This window comes from Larimichthys crocea, chromosome XV, assembly GCF_000972845.2.
Source record: "Larimichthys crocea isolate SSNF chromosome XV, L_crocea_2.0, whole genome shotgun sequence".
Lineage (NCBI taxonomy): Eukaryota > Metazoa > Chordata > Actinopteri > Sciaenidae > Larimichthys > Larimichthys crocea.
The window spans coordinates 21,832,710-21,847,459 of NC_040025.1; the positions used below are offsets into that span (position 1 = coordinate 21,832,710).

At 44.6% G+C, this 14,750-nt stretch overlaps 1 protein-coding gene across 2 annotated transcripts; it reads left to right on the forward strand.

Annotated features, from left to right (window-relative positions):
• Window positions 1-106: 106 nt before the first annotated feature.
• Window positions 107-13,978, forward strand: tasorb (transcription activation suppressor b). Of its 2 annotated transcripts, none has more exons than XM_010751451.3 (23): window positions 107-552; window positions 2,108-2,253; window positions 2,488-2,580; window positions 2,665-2,737; window positions 3,112-3,203; window positions 3,305-3,439; window positions 3,555-3,679; window positions 3,793-3,824; window positions 4,121-4,226; window positions 4,470-4,573; window positions 4,857-4,966; window positions 5,319-5,391; window positions 5,509-5,583; window positions 5,790-6,740; window positions 7,189-7,499; window positions 7,580-7,682; window positions 7,780-8,651; window positions 9,226-9,348; window positions 11,054-11,213; window positions 11,310-11,418; window positions 11,518-11,696; window positions 11,862-11,996; window positions 12,200-13,978. In XM_010751451.3, the coding sequence occupies exons 1-23, from the start codon at window positions 249-251 to the stop codon at window positions 13,444-13,446; spliced, it is 5,658 nt and encodes a 1,885-aa protein (XP_010749753.3). In that variant the 5' UTR covers window positions 107-248; the 3' UTR covers window positions 13,447-13,978. The 2 variants fall into 2 exon arrangements, with proteins under 2 accessions (XP_010749753.3, XP_019114114.2); XM_019258569.2 differs by having other exon boundaries at window positions 12,203-13,978.
• Window positions 13,979-14,750: the final 772 nt, after the last annotated feature.

Consider the following 14,750-nt stretch of genomic DNA (forward strand, 5'->3'; position numbering starts at 1 on the left):
TATATACAGTACTTCTTTTATCTCCATCACTACTGCATGGATTGTTGCAGCGCCTCTGGCCGCCGCTGGGTGGCGCGGATTGCCTCGTATGTAAACATAGTGACGGCAGCGTTTTGCAGTGGTGGAGAAGAACGTGTACGTCATTTTCACAATGGCGGAGGCTGGGTGAGGAAGAGTGTGTGTGTGAGTGAAGCGGCGCCGTAATCGTTAGAGCTACATTGCCCGTATTACGTGCACGGTGCCCGAAAATGGCCCTGAACCCCAACGCGGTGGGGAAAAGGGACCCAGATTGTGCCGAGACGGATGATATCCAGCCGGAGGGTGGCGAGCCCCCGAAGAAATCAGCCGCCACCTCGGCCACAGCCAACCAAAATGGCGATCAGCCTGGATGTGGAGACGGTGTAATGCCCGAACAAGAAGCCCCTGAGCGGCGGAGGAGCGTGCAGGCGGACGCCCGGAGCTTTAGCAGCTCTCCTTTGCCGGGCCAGAGACCGAGCGAAGAGCTGCCACGGAGAAATTTCCAAATCCCGAGGAAGATAAGAGAACGGAAAGGTGGTGCCATCCATATCGCTGCACATTTTTTGAACAGAGGCTGTCCTGTCTTTCATATTTCTGCTGCTGCATGTTGCTAGCCTGCTAACGTTAGCTGTGTTAGCTGTTCTCGCTGTTTTTAAAAAAAAAGAGTTTTAGGAGAAACAAACAAAACAAAATATATATTCACCAACAGTTTTGGGTTTGGATTGTGTCGGCTGCATACCGTTTCAGCACACGGCTTGGTTGATGCAGCGTGAGTTGTTTTAGACACACACACACACACACACACACATATAGCTTTGGCTAGTCCGGCTCAGGTATCTCCCCCCTCCTCAAGTTATCCAGAGAGATGCAGGCTCCCTGAAAGGACTGCCCCCCCTTTTTTCTTTTCTTCTTGTTTCACCTGTTTCCCCTGACCCGTAGTGTGATTGAATAATGCTGCAGGTGTCATGAGGTGTGTTGCAGCCATCACCTGACAACATGTGGGTGTCTCATTGACCTCAGTGAAGGGCATGGATTTATCCACCCCCACCCCCCCTTTATTTAAAGTGTTTTCACAGTACCATGACACTTACGGTGAAATCCTACCCCCTGTCCCTGCTTCACTTGTGTTTCAGAGCATCCCATCTACACCTTCAGCATACAGTCCCCACCCCTCCCCACCACCTCCACCACCATACTCCCCATCACATATCAACAAGGCGGTAGTGTCCTCAGCAAGGTGACAGATGGATAGTGTTAGAAAACCTTTGCACCATACACACCAGTTATTTGTATATGCAAAGTTGAGCTGGTGCCCTTGGATTGAATATTTAGAGTCTCTCACAAGCAGTATAACTTTCGCTCCCTCAGCTGGTTGTGTACGTTATATATAAGTTGGAAACTGTGTGCGCGCTCCTCTGCCACGTCTCCAGCCCTCGTTCTTTTTTCTCACATGACGGATATTTACTATTTGACACCCCAGGGCTTGAGGCTGAAGATGCTGCACGTAGGAATCGAGCAGCGGTTTGTTTTCTTTGCGCATGTTTGCATTGACTTATTCGACCTTATGTAAATACTGACAGACTAGGTTGGCCCGTACAGTGGTTTGTTGATGTGAGGGTTACTGTTGTTGTTCAGGGTTTTATCGATCCTAATAACTTTTCGTATCATGTTGGGATGAGCTGGTTTTAGCACGCAAGGCATAAGTTTGGCATAGAGCAGCGCTGGTTCATTGCAAACACACCGATGAGCTGGACTAAACATGCACAAAGAATCGTTGCGTGCAAGCACCCAGTTTCTGTCACTTCATCCTGCACCTGATGTCTTTCATACGAGAACATGTGACTTAAATATTGAGCTAAACACAGGGCACGTGCATCCTCTTCTCATAGAAGAAAGAAATGTATATTTTAGATTGATATCTATATAAAGGAGAGAAGAGTCAGTTGGTTACATGATGTTGCTCTAAGCTGCAGTTTGATTCAAAGTTTTGTTGTGATGTGCTACTTTTTGTACTCCTCTGCACATACGCGCAGGACTCTGCTTGCAGATGCCATATGCTTAATCCACTCATTCATTTCTGTGTGCGCAGGCTTGTACCAGTTTCTTCCCCCTGACAGCCGGGAGTTTAAGGACCTTGTGAAGATTGTGTCGTCGTTTTACTTGGACGCATCATCGCGAGGAACCTTCTCCTACTGCAAAGCCAGGCTCATACACAATGAGCTGCTGGAGAAGGAGGTTGGTCGTTGACTTTTTGTTGAAGGAAGCTTAATGTGGGTTGAAACAAAATATAGCAAATGGCAGCGATCACAGTACACATGATTTTTATAGCTCACGCGACGGAGAAGAGCACATGCTGAGAGCAGGCTGTAATAAAATGTTGTCTGCATGTGATCTTTCAAGTTGCACATTCGAACGGAAAGCTGTGTAGAGTTTGTTTTGTCTCATTTGTCTGTTCTCTTTGTGTGCCAGTTCATCGAGAAGCGGCGAGAGATGAAGCAGGACGGGCGAACCGAACAAGAACTAAATGAGATGTACTGTTTTCTTTATCCAGACAAATCCAAGGTATTGATGTTGGACAAGTTATAAAGCATGGTGGTGTTCTTTTCTCCTTTGTTTTGACGTAATTCTGTTCTGTTGTATGTCTAGCTCCAGTGGATCTGTGAGAAGGGTCTGTCGGTCGGACACTCCAGGATTACGACACTAGGAAATCCATCAGTGGGTAAGTTGGATTCTTGCATGTGGCTGGTTACTTAAAATGAGACCGGGTCGTTGCAGAAGGAATGCTGCTCTCTAGATAATCATAATTATGATAATCACCAGACACCCTAATTAGTTTCCTTTTTTGAAACATACAATTGTGGCGTATTTCACTTTGTTATTGTTTACCGTCAGAAGATGTTTGATTTAATATTTTGACCTAATGGTTACAATTTAAGGTTATACTCACTTCAGCTACAGCTGGCTCTGATATCACTTAAATGTTGACTCATGACTCACTACCAAGTCAAGGAATGAAAGTTTTGCCTGGATAAACTTGAGCCATGAGAATGATTATGATACTTTTCCTCTAATTCAGTTCTCTTGTTATTGTAGGTGTTTATCTCTCCAAATATTCTGATTTGTTACAAATCAATCCCTTTGAAGTGGGCTCGTCTGGAGACATGATCATTTTTAAAGTTATGCGGGTATGGCTACCATTCTGTTTTCATTTTGTGATGCTGATAGATTTCAGATTCTTGTGGGACTTCAAGCTCACCACTGAGATTTTTCTTCTTCTTTTTGCCAGGGCCGAATAAAGCACATCCATGAGAACATGCCTAAGAATACTATAGAGCCTACACCCAAGTTCGATTGTCACTTGTCCAAAAGTGCCAATAGGGTTACGTCTTTGCTGTCTTACAGGGCTTTTGAGCTCACGCAGGTAAACATTGGTTGTTTTTCATTCATATATTGTTTTATCAAAGCGATGTTTCATGTTCTTTTATTTCCTGGACAGAAGTTGTCAGCTGTAATGTGTCTTTCTTGTTGTCTTCTAGCAATATTTCTTCGAGTTTGCTTTTGATGAGATCAAGGCACGACCCAGGCACGTCTGCCCCTACGCTGTGGTTTCCTTTCAGTACAAAGGCAAGGAAGCTGCAGCAACTCCTATGACTGCACACAGGTAAGTATTCCTGCAGGAAATGGTGAAAAGAAAGCAAGTTTTTTTTCAAGACGTGTAGCATCTCTACAGTGTTTTGTGTTTGTAAACAAGATTTCTGTTTCTCTCCTCAACAGGTTTAACACTATTTCCCCTGAAGGAAGCAAAGGTAAAACATTTTTTTTTAAATCTTGTATATTTGATAAATATGTAATGAAACAACCAAGTCACTATGCGTGGTCTTGAATCGGTGCCATGTCTGTGTATAAAGCCCATTTCACACCATGAGTGGAAAACTACTTTAACTAATTACCTCAGATCTAATTTCAGCACTTTGATTGACATGCTCACTTCAAGTCAGATACAAAAGACTGCTTTTTAAGGGCTGTGTCAAAAGAGTGTGTGTCAAAAAATGTTCTCTTTCTCATCTGTATCATATCTGACCTTTGACCTATGCTGATGCAGGGAAAAGCTGCTACACTGTGTGGAGTGGTCCACTAGTGAACAAGGGTCAAGAGTTATTCCCAGTCTGTTTACGATCCTCCTCACGCCCTTACCTTCCTTTCAAACTGTGAGTAAACCTTCAGTCACTCGTATGAGTCTGTGTATTGCACACAAAACATCTGCTACTAGAGTTTCCTCTGTTAATCATTAGACATTTTTTTTGCCACAAAAGATTTTTATGTGCTGAACTTTACGACACACATATCTTTTAGATGAGCAGATGAGCTTCAAATGAAATTGTGCAACATGCAGCCAGTATTTTTACCTCTGGAATCTGTTTCGATATATATCTCTGTGTGCTGCCATGTAGGCCTGAGAAGTTGGAGGTTAACCGGGGCATGCAGTTGGAGCAGGTGAAGCGAAAGATTCCCTCTGTGCTCTTTTCTTGGGACACGTACAGTGCGTCACGGGAAGGTCAGTCTGAACATGCAAGTGTTTATCTTTATAATTAAATGATAAAAAAAATGCCCTGAGGGTGTAGGCGGTAATGCATTATTTGATCCAATTATATTATCCAATTTCTAAAGTTATTCTGAATGCTTATGCTGCGCTGTGTGTTCCAGCGTTATCTTACTAAATCCATTGAAGTTATAAACAGTGTGTTTGCATTTATTTCAGATAAAACTGAGCATGCAGAAACTTCATAGATGAGTTATGGGTCTGATTTGTATTCCAACTTGGTTCCCTTTGTCCGCAGTGATGAAGTGTGGGATGTCCTGCAGCCTGTTTGAGGTGGTGGATGGAAAAGGCAAACCAACCAGCGGCACCTTAGCAGCACTGATCCACAAACTGGAGAGGGACAGGATGGTGAGTCACCCTCTAGCTGCTACCTACCACGTTTTCATGCTTGAAAATCTGCGAGAGGTACAAAATCAGTTCACTGAATCACAGTTTGCCAAGGAGAAAAGAACTGTGCTGAATTAAATTTAAATGCCCAGTCTGTACAAAAATCCAAAATCTGGGAAAAGACAAGAATGAAAATAAAGATTGTCACATGATGTTGCATTTATCCTAATTTCATGTAATTAGGGTAGATTAACAGTCCCTTTTGTGGAGGGAAAATGTCATTCTTGTTTTATTTATTTTTTTAGTGGTAGTATTATTGCTCACGTTATCTGATACAATACTTCTGACTGTGATATCTACTCTTCTCATTCAGGTGCTGGTGAAGTCCTTGTTTGACAGAGGCTTTCTTTTCCTGCTGTCCTCAGCTCAGATGATTGAGTCCAAAGGTGCCAAAAAGCTTTTTACTCTCCTCTCGTGATTCTCTGTTGTCAGTTGAACACCTACTTGTTTCCTTGTGTGAAAGGTTCAGCTTTTTTAGAAAAAAAATACTGTTTGTTTTCTAGAGCGGCGGGGGCGGGTGGAGAAGAACCTGCAAGCATTATTCATCTTTCAGGAGTCAAGGATGGTTGTTAAGTATTGTAAGTATTATTCACCATCTCTCCATCTCTTTGTCTTATTGGTTCCCAGAGCCAGCATCCGCATGAAGCCCCCAACTAGAATATTTTATTATATGACAAAGATCTTTCTCACATCCACGTTCAGAATAATTTAAGACACTAATTGTTCAGTTTAACGTCTTTTAATCCAAACGTCTTTTGGCTGACATACGTGTTCTCCATCATAGCATCAAGACTGTTCGAGCCAGAGCCGCTGACGGTGGAGCCTCAGCCTGCTATCCAGTCCTGCATGGAGCCCTTCATCCCTGCTCTGCACTACGCCTTGTTTAAGCTGCGCCCAAACCCAGGCAAGGACTTGAGCTCTGGGGTGGAGCGTCAGGCCACAGATTACCTAACTCGAATGGATTCGGGCACGGTACGGCCATTCATTCTGCCCGACTACAAATATAATGTGGACGAAAGGACCAACCCGCTCCCAGTGCCCAGACCGAAATTTAACATGGATTCTGTACTGCGGTCTTACGTCCACAACCCTGTCAACTATATTTTACCTCTGAACAAGGCGAAGGACGTCATTGAAAGAATACGGAACCCCGTACCCGTCACCACACCTGCACCGGCCCCAGTGGAATACAGCCCCGTTTCTGACTGGGGCGGCTCGGACAGGGGTTCAGACAGGGCAGAGAGACCTGCAGAAAGGCTGCCCCAAGAGAGGCCAGCTTCAGAGAGGCCAGCTTCAGAGAGGCCAGCTTCAGAGAGGCCACCTCCAGAGAGGCCACCTCCAGAGAGGCCAGCTCCAGAGAGGCCAGCTCCAGAGAGGCCAGCTCCAGAGAGGCCAGCACAGGAGAAGCCACCTCCAGACAGCAGCAGACGGAGGCCTGGGTTGACTCACTCTAACGGGGCCCAGTCGCAGCACAAGTCTCAGACTGAGTCACAGCCTCAGCCCCCTCAGAGGTTGCGGCTGTCCCAGAACGAGTATGATAAAGACAAGATGAAACAGTTACTAAAGCTGATCCAGCTCCATAAAAAGGCACTAGTGAAGGATCCTGGGAAGGAAAGGGGAGAAGATGGCGCTTGGGACGCCAACAGTCTAAAAAGAAAGTTTGAGGGAGACGAGAGGACGGGCATGAACAAACACCAACGCACAGATCCGCTCAGCAACGGGGAACCCAGTAGAGGTGAGGAGGGCTGCAGCTGCCTGTGTAGCTTGATTTTTAAATGATGTAATTTATTTTTGTTTTGATAATTTCCACCTGCTGCCTCTAAAGTCAATTCCTCTGAAAGAATGAATATTATATTAGTTTCGCAGTCTGATCAGTTCTCTGTAATTGCACTGCAAATTAAAAAGAACATTTCTGCTTCCCATTGGCGCAATAATTATAAGCAGCAAGTGTATTGGCTCACATCAAAATGAAATTACTTATGATTGTTTACATTTGAGGATGTTTTCTTTAGCACCTATTTCTGCAACTTGTAAAAGTTTACATATTTGCAATAGTGCATGTTCTTCACATTCCCTGTATACGTAACATGACGTCTTTAGTTATAAAAGAGCTGAGGGTATTGTAGTATGCTAATATAGCAGGTTTAGCAAATGCCTGTAACTAATTGTGTGTACACTGCTAGGAACCCAAGCAGATGAGATGGGAGATGAGGGTGGACAGAGTGACAATCTGGCAGCAGTGATGGAAAGCATGGGCATCTACGACACTGACCTGAGGGCTCGTGGCAACACCAACGCCTCCGCAGTCAACGAGACCCAACGTCTTCTCAAAATCCTCCTGGCTACTCTCAACAAGGCCGTCGCTCAGGGTTCAATGTCTGTGCAGTCGAATCATGGCGAACCGTCGTCGGGGTCAGGAGCGGTGGAGCCTGTCTTCCATGATCCAGATCTCCGAAAAGAAAATGAGCCAGCATCACAAACAAACTACACAGAGGTGAGTGCGGTTTTGGAATATTTTACCAAGCAGGAAATTTATTCGTAGACCTTGAAATAACTGTTGTTTTCTCTTTTTAGGAGGACATGGACTGCAGCCCTGGCAGTCCACTCAGCGCAGGCTCCCCACCAGAGGAAGCTCACACCTCAGACGACCCGACCTGGGTTAACCCCATCAATGAAGGTATGTCAAAAGCAGTCAGCGCACACACAGACCTATCCCTTGTAGGCATATTTAGATGTGGGCACCACCGTGACAAGTCTTGCCTGTTTTTCCCCAGATAAAGCACAGCCCTTTCCTGAGCCAAAGCCCGAGCCGGAGTCTGAGACGGTGCCAGTGCCGGAGGCCGTGACAGTGACAGACAGCCACCCAGAGGCGAAGACGCCCACAGCCCTGGAAGTAAAAAAGGTGGCTGCAACACCCACGTTACCGGTCGTAGAGGAAGTTCCCTTCAGGCCCTCAATCAGCCTGGACACCATACTCAACCAGGAAATTCACAGTCTTACCTCTGACATTAAAAACATCATGCAGACTCACCACATGTGCTATACATCGCAGCTACCCCCGCGGTTGCCTCCACGCCACTGCTGGCTGCCCAACAGCTGCTTCTCAGACTTTGTTGTACCCTACGTCACCCCTGTCCCCATTCAGGGACATGTCAAAGCACTGTGTGAGAAGATGGACAAGTTGATCCCATCCCCACCTGCTCCCTCCAAGGTCACTTCACCACCTCCCTCAGTGACAACATCTAATCTTACAACACCACCCCCCACCCCCATCCAGACTTCTAAAACTAAAGCAGAGCCCTCTCTGTCAAAGAGCACCACCTCCTCTCAGAGTAGTAAAATGGTCTCTGTCAAGGACACGGCATCCACTAAGGCTAAAACGGAAGGCCAGTCAACAGAGTTGGGCGGAGAGATCTATTCTCCCTCTCAAGTCACACCAAGCTCTCCAGAGGGCAACTTCCAAAACCCAGGCCGTGCTTCTGGGAGCGGGTCTGGCCTGCTCGCTGGCAGCCTAATTGGTCAACTGAAGCCTGAGGTTTTCAGCAGCCTGGTGGAGATTTTTAAGGACGTCACGAAGAACACCGTCAAATTCTACATCTACTCCGGGGAAGAGGGGGAGGAGAGCACTGTCTGCAAGGAGATTAAGGTACAACACAAAGTTTACGTTTTTAAAGTTTCCAGAGCTTGAGGTGATGTCTTCAACTTGCTTGTTTTATCTATTCAAAAGCCCCAAAACACCAAATTATTCAGTGTACATTTAAGTACAAAATCCTCATATTTGAGAAGCTGGAACTGCCGATTTTATTTGAATAAACTACCTAAACTTTAAATGGATTATTAAAGTCACTGTAAATATTCTGTGACTCATTTAACAGCTCTACTTCAAATTGTTATTACTTTAGATTTTGCAAAGTTGCACATCCATTTTCTTTCACATTCTTCCTCTGTAGACTTAATTTAAATCACCCTTTTTTAAATTGCAACCAAAGAGCCTCCACAGCTGTCTGAAGTAGTACAATGTGCCAGCATACACAAGTGGAAAGACACATCTACTGTGGGAATGTGAAAGGCAACTGTAGCTTCCTCTTTGTTACCATGTTCCACGTCTTAGTACTCAGCTCTTTCTGTATCTGTCTGTTAGTCAGCACTTGTACATGTGAGACAGGATGCATTCATCTGTCTGTCTCTGACAATTACGCCTTTCCTGTCTGTCACAAAAGGGATACTTGAAAAGTCTTGGCAACAGCGAGTGCAGCCCGCAGACGTTCCTAGAAAACAGCAGCAGTTTAGATAAGCTCCTCATCATCATTCAGAACGAGGACATCGCCGCACACGTGCACAAGGTATGATCACCTTCCATCACCCTCTCCATCTCAGTCACTGATTTGTAGTTCAGATGACTCTGCGCTGATCAAACAAACAAAATACAGAATGCATCTGCTGCAATCTGATTGCTGTGCATATACGGTTGTGTTCAAAATAGTAGCAGTCCCACATCACTAGCGAGATAAATCACTGTTTTTGTCAGAATTTCAACTTCTATATTGCAGGTAAGTTTCTAGAAGGTTTAGTAAAGGTATAGAAAACCAACAGACCCAACAGGCATGACGTGCATGCTGCTGATTCTGTGAAACTGATCCATTTACTGAAAGGGGCGTGTTAGGAAAAATAGCAGTGCGGAGTTCAATTAGTGAGGTCATTGATTATGTGAAAAAAATAGGTGTTAAACAGGTGGTCCTAAGGATCAAGGCAACTGACGCTGAATATGCTGGCTGTGCATTTGTCCTTAAAAAAGAGTAAAATGGGTCATTTAAGACACTGTTCAGAAGAAGAGCGTTCTTTGATTAAGAAATTAATAAAAGACGGGAAAACCTATAAAGAAGTGCAGAAAATGATAGGCTGTTCAGCTAAATGATATCAAATGTCACAACCAGAAAGGCGAGAAAGGGAAAAGAAAAAAACACAACTATTCGAATGGATCGGAGAATAACCAAAATGGCAAAGGCTCAACCAATGATCAGCTCCAGGAGTATCAAAGAAGATCTAAGATTGCCTGAGTACTGTAACAATCAGACAACGTCTATGTGAAGTCAAGCTACCCCAAGAAGCCCCTGCAAAGTCCCAATGTTAAAAAAACTACGTTACAATTTGCCAAAGAAACACATTGACTGGCCTGAAAAGAAATGGCATAATATTTTGTGGACTGATGAGAGTATGATTGTTCTTTCTGGGTCCAAGGGTCACAGACAGTTTGTCAGACGTCCTGCAAACACTGAATTCAAGCCACAGTACACAGTGAAGACGGTAAAGCATGGTGGTGCAAGCATCATGATATAGGGATGTTTCTCGTACTATGGTGTTGGTCCTATTTATCGCATACCAGGCATCATGGATCAGTTTGAGTTCAACAGAATACTGGAAGAAGTCATGTTGCCGTATGCTAAAGAGGAAATGCCCTTGAAATGGGTTTCAACAAGACAATGACCCCAAACACACCAGCAAGCGAGCAAACTCATGGTTCCAGACAAACAGAATTCAAGTAATGTAGTGGCCAGCACAATCCCAGGACCTTAATCCCATAGAAAACTTGTGGGCTGACATAAAAAAATGCTGTTCATGAGGCAAAACCAAGAAATGCAGAGGAATTGTGGAACGTAGTACAATTGTCCTGGGCTGCAATACCTGTTAACCGGTGCCAGAAATTGGTCGACTCCATGTACCACACATGTGAAGCAGTTATCAGAAACCGTGGTTATGCAACTAAATATTAGTTTATGATTCTCAGGAAAGTTGAATCTTCAAGCATTTTTGAGTTTGTAAAGAAAGATGTCAACACTGCTTTTTTTTTTTTACATATTTCTTGACTTTCTGTAAAATATTTTCAAATTACTTTTTCCAATTTTCTTGCTTTGAAATAGAATGTGCAGTGTCCTCAATGCATTTGGGTTCATTAAAATACAGTTTATTTGAAGGATTTTGAGGTTTAATGACAAAGTTTTAATGAGGAAAAAAAACTCAATGTGTAAAAAAAAAAAAATCATTCTGCAGATCCCGGCTCTGGTGTCTTTGAAGAAGTTGCCTTCAGTGAGCTTTGCTGGAGTGGACACTCTGGACGACGTCAAGAACCACACTTATAATGAGCTGTTTGTGTCTGGAGGCTTCATGGTGTCTGATGAATTTGTCCTCAACCCTGACCTCATCACACAAGGTAAGTTTTACTTTTCTTTGTGGGAGCCGCGTGACTTCACAGAAATATCAGACGGTCGATATTTGATACAGAGCTTGTGTTGCTTCTTTTGTCCAGATCGGTTACAAGGACTGCTGAAGTTCTTGGAGGAGCAGAGCACCCCTGAACACCCCTGGCAGTGGAAGGTACACTGCAAGTCCCAGAAGAAGCTTAAAGAACTGGGGAGGTCAGTTGGAGTTCACCCAAATTAGAAGTCAAGTGTTTTAAGCATCTTGACTCGAGCTGTCACTAAATAAATATATTTACTTTTGCCGTTCTGTTGAAGGTTAAACACCAACGCTATGGGGCTGCTGAACCTCCTTACAGCCTATCAGAAGAAGCACCTAGTCGAGTTTCTCCCGTATCACGAGTGTGACACCCAGTCACGTCAGGCGCCAGATCTGGAATGCCTGATCAAGCTCCAAGCTCAGCACACGCAACAGCGGCACCTTATCTTCCTCACAGGTATCGTCATCCATCTTTACATCTTGTCTTCATTGTTGAGGCGTTGCTGTCGGATGCCTCCTAGCTGAATAAATTAAATACATTGTTAGAATAATACAAAAGTATTTATGATAGTGTTGTCCTTTTAAAGTGCTCACTGAATTTTGCATGTCGTGATTTTTACAGAGAGGCCATTCGAGATGTTCCTGCAGTACTCCAGAAATGGAATAGTAATCGGGAGCATTGACGATGTTATGAGCGGTTTCCACAGTCTGATTGGCTCCATCAATCAAAACGAGCTTCCAACACCGCCCTCTACTGGTGGGTAGCGTCAACAGAAGGACGAAACACCAAGATACTTAAGATTTCGTGCATTTGCTTTGTTGAGTTGTCTTTTGTTGTGTACAGTTATCTCAACAGTTAAGAGTTTAAAGCTGTTAATGTATCTGTAACGCATTTATTTGATAATATCTTCCTCTCCACTTCTCCATTTCGCTCTCTCTGCCCTCTCCTGCTCTTCCCAGTAGTGAATGATGAGTGTGTGGAAGAGGAGGACATGTCATTAGACTCTGATGATGGTGAGCCAGCCACCATATCGGATCCCTCAGAGCAGAACCGGGAAATTGATAAGAGGAATCCTCCACAACCGCCTCCACCAGACATGGACGAGTTTCGTCCTCCACTCCCAGAGCAGCAGGCAACCCCTGAAAGAACTCCAACGCTGTCTGACTACAGCGCTCTCAAAACCGCCATCTCTCAGTTCAAAGCCACCAACCAGATGGGTTTAGGCACTTCAGACATTGGCAGTTTGTCGCCGGGAGGTTTTCCAGTGAATCCACATCAAAGCTTCCTGTGTCCCTCAGCCTCATGGTCATCCTACACTGGCTCCTCTAGTTATGCAGCCTCCCCGGCCTATCCTGCCTCGCCCTGCAGCAGCACCCACGAACAGGAATACCGCCCTCCAGCCACAGCGTCTGCCACAGTCCCAACCCCACCTGTCATGGCCACACCAGGACCTCTAGCCAATTTGGCTTCCCTCCCTTTAGAGGTTAAACCTCCCCCTCCACCTCACCTCATGATGCTGGGTCACACATATGGCTCGGACACTGGAGGAGCTGGGGCTGCTGGGAACTCCCCGCTCACCACTTCCCTCCCCTACACAGACCACACTGACTCAGCCCAGCCTGGTTACATGGCTGGCATTCCTAAAAATGCTAGTGGGACCCCCATGCAACACGACAGGACACTAAGTGGACCTGGGGACAGTATATGGGGGACAGCAGGGGCCACTACTTGTGAGACTGCTAACAACAAGGGTGTCGTCATGTCTGGCCCAGTGGACCCAAGTGGGCTTCCTAAGACTGGGGAGCCCCTCGGAGGTTGCACCCCTGGTAGTCAGGGGGGCAGGACTCAGGTGAATTGCACTGACAAGCTTGGTGATACTGTGGGCATTCCTGCAGTAGCCACCAGGGGGGGCTCAGTTGTCAGACCTAAGCTGCCTCCTCATCCAATGTGTGGTATGGGCTATGGTGGCATCCCTGGACAGATGGATCATGGGCCAATGCGGGGTGGTATGGGTCCTGGTTCTTTAGGGAGCTATCGAGGGAGAGGAGTCCCCCCAATAGGACTTTGGCCTCGGCCAGGACGAGGACATGATCGGGGCGGTGGGACTGGAGGTGGACCTTGCTCTTGGGGTTACCCAGCAGGCAGGGGTGGGCCACAGGATTACTACTCGGACTACACATACTCTCACAATTATGCCCCTGAATAGACAATCAACATAAACCAAGGGGCAACACAAACGCCATACTCCAGAGACTATTAGAGCTGGCTGAATGTATATATTTCCTTGTCAAAACACCTTGATTGAAATCATAAATAAGGATCCTGGTTTTCTACATTAATAAAAATTGATACAGGCAGTGCCGAGTGTCCTACTGTCGTGTAAACTGTATGTACACTCTTTCCATGTGAGCTGTTTGAGACCCTGTTCAAACCACTATATTTATATTTGCCAAGAAATGTCAATGGCCTTCCAGCTTCTCGGAAATTTGTCATGTTATTTCTGTTTGTCCGGTTTTGAAACAGTTTGTGAACAAGGGGAAAGGCTGATATTTTTTTAAGGAAAAAAAAAACTAGTGAATCGAATTTCACTTTTGCTGTTGGTTTTCTTTTTATTTTATTTTTTATTTTACATATTTGGTTGTCCTAAATTCTATTAAAATAAAACATTTCAAATCTTTGTTTGTGTGACCAGTTTGATGACAGTGTCAAACAAACTATTAAAAATATAAATCATTTAACTGTTTTACTGTTCTTTCACCACAGCTGTTTTATTCAGGTACAATTTCTATGTGCCGTTAGAGAAAGTATAATGAACCTCACACTGCAGTAGTAGTAAAATAGAAAGCAGAAAATTGTGAAATTAAAATATTTTTGACTATACGAGTCAACAGGTCAAGTTTCTATGAGAAAGTGTGTCGGTCCTCAATTGGTGTATTAAAACAAGCTTTTAAATACTTAATAAAATGTTGTTTTTGACTATGCCAGAAGGCGCAAAGGGCACTGCAGTAGAAATCAGTTAAATCCATTTTCTCCAGCAGGGTAAGCTGTGTGTGGGGAGTAGTTTGTAGGCACTTACACTCCTTAAGGCTCCATGCTGAGTGCCATTGGCCTCTCAACTCCACCACTGCTGAAAGGATCATCAGGAGGGCTGATGTCATTCGTGTGGGTTTATTGTATTGTTTCATTAACTCGGTGCAGTGCAGGTTGAAGACAAAACACCAGAGGGCGCTGTCTCCTCTTGATGTGGAAAATAGGTTAACATTATATCTCTAGAGCCCTATTCCAGTTGTGCAGTACAGTAAAGATGCCATGGTAAGTTAAAAAGTAAATCAACTGGAGCTAAGACCGCATAACACAAATACATGAGCAGGATGTTTTTTTTTTTTTGTTTTTTTTTACAGCACCCTGTTACACACATACAGTTACACTTAAAATATAAAATACCCTTCACAAGTGCAGTTTGCAATTTGTGCAAGTGAGTGTACTCATATTTAGAAATAAGGAAATATA

Excerpts from the sequence above, each read along its gene's own strand:
- tasorb (XM_010751451.3), top strand. The coding sequence starts at position 249 with ATGGCCCTGAACCCCAACGCGGTGGGGAAAAGGGACCCAGATTGTGCC. Across the intron at positions 3,204-3,304 it reads TCATTTTTAAAGTTATGCGG|GGCCGAATAAAGCACATCCA; the intron begins GTATGGCTACCA and ends TCTTTTTGCCAG. Across the intron at positions 4,967-5,318 it reads AACTGGAGAGGGACAGGATG|GTGCTGGTGAAGTCCTTGTT; the intron begins GTGAGTCACCCT and ends CTTCTCATTCAG.